The 7,500-nt window shown below is 42.4% G+C and overlaps 1 protein-coding gene across 1 annotated transcript in view; it reads left to right on the forward strand.

Annotated features, from left to right (window-relative positions):
• Positions 1–7,500, forward strand: part of LOC138020929 (regulator of G-protein signaling protein-like) — a gene marked incomplete at its 5' end in the record, with an annotated part of 45,365 nt that overhangs the window by 8,461 nt on the left and 29,404 nt on the right. The window contains 3 exons of the mRNA XM_068867819.1: positions 1,538–1,732; positions 4,239–4,415; positions 4,933–5,276. Of these exons, the coding sequence (XP_068723920.1) occupies positions 1,538–1,732; positions 4,239–4,415; positions 4,933–5,276 (716 nt within the window). The remainder of the gene's footprint in view (positions 1–1,537; positions 1,733–4,238; positions 4,416–4,932; positions 5,277–7,500) is intronic.

The raw sequence follows: 7,500 nt of genomic DNA on the forward strand, positions 1-7,500 counted from the left end.
CTTTCCCCAATTTGCTTGGAATAGCCCGTGCTGTAGTCTTGCTGAGAGCAGAGATGACGCATATGGAGATTACATGTCGTTGTTATGCCGATTACCAGAAAAATATGTGTTATTTTTATCTTGTAACGAACGATATTATTGTTTTGTGGCGTTGTCGTTGCGGCAGCCGTCGTCGCATCTCAGGGTCTGATTACAAGGGGAATTTCAACCCGGGTTGAAATTTCGTCCCATCCACATGGCTGGAATTTTGTTTTGATTAGCATGCTAATTTCAACGCTCGCAGTCCGGGCGCGGAATGTAAATGTGGGTGGCAGTTCGAAGTTCTTCGTAAAGATGAGGCTGTTCGAAGCAGGCGCCCAACTTTCTGCACAATTTGGCCTTTTGTTCGCTTTAAATTTCCAACTTTTTGGGATTGTATCTGCTTGGAACATACAGTAAATATACAGTAAATATATGTGTCATTGACCAAGCGTGAGGTGAAGATGGCTGGAGGTTGGCCAAGTTCTTTTTTTGCGTGTTTATCGTCGAGGTCCATAAACACGCAAAAAAAGAACGAGGCCAGTATCCAGCCATCTTGACCGAACAAGCTTGGTTGATAAAGGACTTATTTTACGGGATAAAACACCAAAAAATGATCTTTGATCTTGCGGGACCAAGCGAGAAATACCGGGTGGGCAAGATAGTTCCATCTTGCCCGCTCGGGTAGCCAATCACAGCGCGGGGTTTGGTTTATCTTGCCCCCTAACGGAGCTGGTCATATAATAAATATATATTTGGCAGCCTACTTGGCAACCAATAAAAGCTACACTCATCGCAAGAGAAGGCCAGGCCTACTTGGGTTGCCAATGGACGAACCGATCAATTGTTCCCAGATCCCACGTTTACCTATCTACACAGTCGATGCGCATGCCCAATAAAAATAGCGATGACATGGCTTTTTTCAGCCGGTTTGGCCGGGCTGAAAACCCCACCCCGGTTACCTCAAACCGGGTTGGAATTTTCCGTCAGCCCGGGCTGAAGCTTTGATCATGTAATCGCTATCTTTTTAAATGAGTTATTTGTTCAGAAAGTCGGGCTGGAGTCTCAGCCGGGCTAGCTGGGTTGAAATTTCAACCCGGGCTGAAATTCTCCATGCAAGTGGCCACTAAGGGCCTGATTACATGGCTAGTTTCAGCCCGGGCTGAAATTGTGTTGCGATTACATGATGAATTTCAGCCCGAGCGCAAAACGCAAATTTTCGAAGATGCGAAGACACAGTCGATGCTTGCTCTCTTTATTTTTTCAGCCCGGGTTGAAATTCGATTTCGATTACAGGGACTTTTTGCGGATTTTTCAGCCCCTTTGCCCAGGATGACAATCCTAGCCCAGTTTCAAAAACCGCGCGCCACTTTCATTTCAAGAGGATTTCTTTCACGTCCCGGGCTAAAAATTCAGCCCGGCTAACCGTGCTGAAATTCGTCATGCAATCACACCCTTAAACTCCCTACCATGTCATATGCAACGCACGCACATGGATTAATTGTGGAATATTGTGCAGATGCTGAAGAGCAAGAAAAGTGGGAAGTCCTTGAGGAGAAGCGAGTTAATCTTCCAAGACTACCCCAACCATACGCCTTTCTACCGACAGCAACCACCAAGAAACGCAAAACGCAATACGAGGCACTTGCATCAGAACCGAGCACAGACCGGGTGACTGTAGAGTTGTATGGATCGCCAGACAGGTCGGCATCAGGTGTGTATTGTCGCCTGCCTTTAACACTTCTCAAATTACTCTGTTTACTTATGGACCAATTTTAGTGCAGCCCGCCATGGCTTGTTTTGAAATACGCAATGCAATATGCGTAATATATGCAAAAGACGCTTGTGTCACTCTGTAAAATTCGCGATTTTCGCAATACGTGCAAAACGATTTATTTTAACAGCGGTTAACTTTCAAAATGTCGAACTGCGCTTGCTCAATGTTTCCCCCACGTTTCTCATGTAAACACCTGCAAAATGGATTTGTTTTGCTGTAAGTATTTTCAACATTAAATCGCCTTTCATCTTTGACAATCCTCTGTTATATCCTGCATTGAATTATTATAGACTCGGTTTTAATGTCCTTTTGACAGCTGTTTTATCAAAACCGGATAGTAAACACATAAACACATCCATTTTGCAGTTGTTTACATGAGAAACCTCTTGGGAACGGTGAGTATGAGCAATTTGACATTTTGCAAGTTAAACGCCGTTAAAATAAGGCGTTTTGCACATATTGCTTATTTCGCGTGTTTTAGAGGTTGCGTATTTTACAGCAAGCCGCCCGCCATGCATCTGGTGCCAGGTGGCTCCATCTATAAGTCACAAAGAAAAACTCCGAAAACTAGAGTGTTAACCAGTCGGGTTTGCACTCTAACAACTCCTGAGCATGCCTTAGAAGCAGGCTTTTAGCCAGGCGGCCGTCCAGCCGTCCAAAGGACGGCCAGTTCTCAGAAATGGGAGATTTTCGACGGCCTGTTTTGGGCGGCCATTTACGAGCTTCTGTGCTTAATGTAAGAAAACAGTGTCTATAAATTAATAAAACATACATTTCTTTTTGCTCTCAAGAGTTGTTTTAGTGTTGCTGTCGTATTTTTCTTCTATATTAAAACTTTTTTAGCGAGTTTCCTTTCTGTTTTGATCAATTGAATCAAAGTTGAGCGAAGCGATTTCACAGGCAAAGCCACTGTTCAGTGATATTGACTTACCAAGTCGTCCCCAGGCTACTTTGCCGGCTGCTATAAATTAGTACACACGTTGGTGATTATTAATGAGGATATGAGTCAAAGATCATGCGCCTTCCAACTCGGTAAGACGATCTCACGGCTGCAAATGTTATTGTAATCGCTTGATTGTATTCTGCTCTGTTCAAGCGAAATCTGGCGGGCATTACAACAAAATAGCCATTTGGTGTAATAACATGTCCAATCATCGTAATATTGCTTTAGGAATACTAATAGTAGGTGAATAGTTAAAGATTGTAGACCAGAATGCAGTTCGACCAACAAAGCCACGCATATCTGTTCTTTCGTGTAAATCATGGCTTGACAACTTCAAATTTCAATCACTCTTCATAACAACTGGAGTTCCTATCCGAAATACAATTCAATGTTAAACAAGGTAAGTTGAGGAAAGGATAGCTTAGTAAAATTATCAAAGAAAAACAGCGGTTTAATAGGTAAATTGAAAGACGTTTACAGCTGTCAGAATCGCGGAAATCACGTCTAAGAGGCTTCAATTTTTCAAAATTTTCTGGGGGAGCATGCCCCCAGACCCCCCTAGGAGGGGGGTTAGGGTTAGGCCACAGGCGTCATGCTACGTGGGCCGAAGGCCCACATAAAATTTGGACTCCCACTTTCAAAATCCTGGCTAAAAGCATGCTTAGAAGGTGTCAAACTTGTTCACGACAGAGCTGATCAGAACTCAAAACTTGGAAATGTGACATTCAACTGTGATCATTACCGGAAACATAGGAAACTACATTTGACAGAGATCAATGATATTTCAGTGTGGTCTCACTTAAACTCGGTAGTATATTAAGTTAGCAACTGACGAAATTGAAAACCGTCAAAATTTTATAAAATAGTTAGGATAGTACGCGCACTCTCATTGGTCAATAGCTGTGTTTAGATGGGAGTATGGAAACACGTGCACGGCTGTGACATCACGAATTTTGATTGGTGGTGTTGTCAGACGCGCGTTTTGATTGGTTGGTAGGAAATACAAGAATGTGTGAAGAAAATCTGTTTCAATCAAGAAGTAAAAAAACCAGCAATTTCCTTCATTTGTTGAATTATCTTTGACAAATATTTTATAAAAGCAATAGTAGACTTTTTTTCCGTGTTTCCATAGCCTCATCTAAACACTCGGGGAAGTTTGGAGAATTCTTGACAGTTATGCAACCTTCGGCTGCGTCTCGGGTTTGCATAACTGTCTCAAATTCTCCCAACTCCCCCACGTGTTTAGATGAGGCTATGGAAACACGGAAAACGTCCTCTGTTGCTTAAATAGTAATCATCGATTAACGTCATGTAGTTTCAAGCCAGGTTCGTAGTTTCAAGCCAGGTTCCCAGTTTCCACTTTTGGAGCACCGTAATACTTCATTTCGCGTCTTTGACCAAAGAAAAGTCGGTCAGTTTTGCATTCTCAAAATGTCGGGACACACTTTACAAATCATTATTTACCTAACAGTAACTTATATCTTTCTATTCTCTTACAAGCTTCACCGCCTAGGAGCGCGATCCTGGCGTTACAGCGAGCCTCGTTCGCCCGTTTAATCCCATTTGAGGACACAGGAAATGAAATAGCCGCCTTTGTTGGCGAGCCACGGAGTGCTTATCCCAGGGAGACCCCACTACCGGAACAGTTTAACCGTGCTGGGTATCATAGCAGCGGTGGTGAGTGAATTCGACATTTTTTCAACGTCGCACCTAGGCTCTCTCTCTCTCTCTCTCTCTCTCTCTCTCTCTCTCTCTCTCTCTCTCTCTCTCTCTCTCTCTCTCTTTACCTTTTGGACAAAAGATGACCATTATATCACATGGACAATCTATGTTAAGTCAGTTCCTCCAAAAAAAGTTTTAATACTCAGTTTGGTCTGATGGATAGATGACTGTTTTTGAACAGACCGACTAGTTTCAAATTTCCAGGTGCATTAAAGGACATAACCGAGAAAGAACTGTTTTTGCTTTGGTTTGATAATAAACTGTGAGCTCTACAGTTACGTGAATTGCAAATACCGTGGGGTATCCAAAAGCCCACTTTCGGAAAGAGGGGGAATGGTGTGGTTTTGGGTTTTTTGGTTTGACCTCAAAGCTTGCATGAAATCCCGGATTTCATTGTTCCATCACCATTGTATAGAAATGTAAGGATACGAATGCCATGCGAAACCTGTTTTTTTTTTAATGCTTTTTCTAGACGTTTACTTCACCAGTGAAGTCACTGCAGCTGCACTTGTGGCTTTGACCGGAGACAAATTGGCCGGCGGTCCTCTCCGTGAATATTTAGAGAAAACGCGAAATTGTGAAGCGCTGAAGAGCGTTCACCTTTGGGAGGATGCTCAACAGTATCTATCACCAGTGGAAGATTTTGGAAGCTTCAGCAAATTTCATTTGGCCAAGACCCTTATTGCCACGTATATCGCCCCAAACTCCCCTCGAAAGATCGCCATGAGCCCAAGTGTCAGAGATGATTTAATGCGGCTTCTTCCGGAAGGGAAAGGAAATAGTTTGTTAACTTCCGTTGTCGACAATTGTATTCAGGTAAGTTTATTTGCAACATTAATTAATTAATCAAGTAATTAATTAATTAATTAGTTAGTTTATTTGCTTATTTATTTATTTAATCAATTTACCAACAAAGGCAGGTGACAATACAATAGAACATTAAGTCCCCTACAAGGTGTATCACCCACTTGGACCCAACCCAACCCACACAATGAGCATAAAAACTAACTACACCAATCCCTCCTCGCTGGTAATTTCTAAAAGGAAAAAAAAAACAATAACATCTAACTAAATTATTAATCCTACGATATTTACAGCAGACAAGTTTGAAAGTACGAGCATCATCAGCATCGGACACAACACGTAATCTAGTGAAGTAGAATGTTTTTAACTTATTCTTAAAAACATTAACATTATATTCATATTTTAGATCAGAAGGTAAGGCATTCCATAAATTTGATATTCTTACAAAAAACGAATCTCCTTTAGGTGGCGGTCTCGCAAATTTCCCTTTCGTAAACGGTCGTTGCCATTTCTCAGAACGGTCGTTGCCATTTGAAACGGTCGATGCCATTTATAACGGTCGACTACACACTTCACTTCAAAGAAAATTAAAAGAAACAAACTAAGAAAAAATATTAACAAAAATTAAGACAAAAAAGGAAAAAAAACATTTATAAAAGAAAAACTGGAGGAAAAAAAGAGTTCGAAAATTTCAAAACTCGAACTCGGGTCCTTAGCCCTCACCCTAAAAAGAACCCTAACCCGAACCCTAACTCATATGACCAGCGAGACACAACTCCCAGTAACCGCAACCTTTTGAGTTCTTAGACCTAATGAGTGTAATTCAGAGCTAAAAAATGGCATCGACCGTTTCAAATGGCAACGACCGTTCTGAGAAATGGCAACGACCGTTCTGAGAAATGGCAACGACCGTTTACGAAAGGGAAATAAGCGGCGGCCTCTCCTTAGGAAGCGGCGTGATCCACTAGTTAGGGCTTTCGGTTTGCGTGCGGCTACCACGCGTTCAAATCCCGTTCTGGCCTCTGGTTTGAATTTGTTTGCGGTTGTCCCGGATTCCGCTCTACCACGCTTTGTAAATAGCCAACTGGTTTCCGCCTGCCATGCCAGTTGGGGTTCTTAATCTTGTTTCCGTTAAGTTTGGGTTTTTAAAAGTGGGTTGCCTCTGAACTAGCTTGATAGCTAGTTTATAGCTTTAACTATAAACAAAGCATTTACATTTACGGTTTTAAGTATGTTAAGACTTGGTACAAATTTAGTTGATAAACAATTCGAGCTTTTGGAAAGTCCACTGGAAAACTATGGGACCCGAGAAGCCAGGGAGATTAGGAACGACGGCGATTCCAACGACGGAAGCCCTACACTGGATTGTCGCGTTGCATGTTTTCAATCTCACTCTTTTCAGCTCAGAGACGTTCTGACCGATCCGGGTCATGGTGATGTAGCCAGCATACCGCAATGCAAACAAGATGAAACAAACAATCGTGCAACTGCTGCTGGCTTGTGCTAAAACCAGGAACACTGGAACATTTCAGAACAACGAAATAATTGATAAATAATTCATAACGAAAAGCTCTAGCTTTGAGTTCTCTGTATTTCGCTGACCAGAACGTCGTTGCAGAGGCGCTGCTCTCAACATGGAGAACATTATTGGAAGAGTTCGCTTGCAAGTTGGTAACCAGTCCTGAACGATCCCTTTTATGATACGCGAAGTGCTAAAAACTTCTGAAGGGAGACAAAAAACTTTCACGCTTTGAGAAAGCTCTACGTCTAAATCGCGGCCTGAGCCTCAGTATCGATGTTGTGGTCAGCGGAAAACCAAGATGGAGAACCAAATGCGCGAACCTTTCTTCAGTACTTTTTCTTCGTTAGTTATATCCTCCTCTGGTCTTAGCACATGCAAATGTTTATTATCAAGACACGCTTCCATTGTCGATGCCGTCGGCGTTAAGTAGACTTTAAGGAGCTTACGAAACGACGACGCCGACGGCAACGACGACGCTACAAAACGGTAGGTTTATTGAGCAAAAACAATAATGGCTCTGCACGCTCTGCACGCTCTGCACGCTCTGCACGCTCTGCACGTTGCGTTTTACATTTTGGTACATTTCTTTGCCGTCATCTCCTAAATGACGACGTGAAATGACCAAATTCAAGGTTCTGTGGAGGACGTTAGCACATTGTGAACGATGAATTTTTAGTTCTCTCTCTACGCTTCCAACTCACTCATACCAGTTTA

This window comes from Montipora capricornis, chromosome 10 (genome assembly GCF_036669925.1).
Source record: "Montipora capricornis isolate CH-2021 chromosome 10, ASM3666992v2, whole genome shotgun sequence".
NCBI lineage: Eukaryota > Metazoa > Cnidaria > Anthozoa > Scleractinia > Acroporidae > Montipora > Montipora capricornis.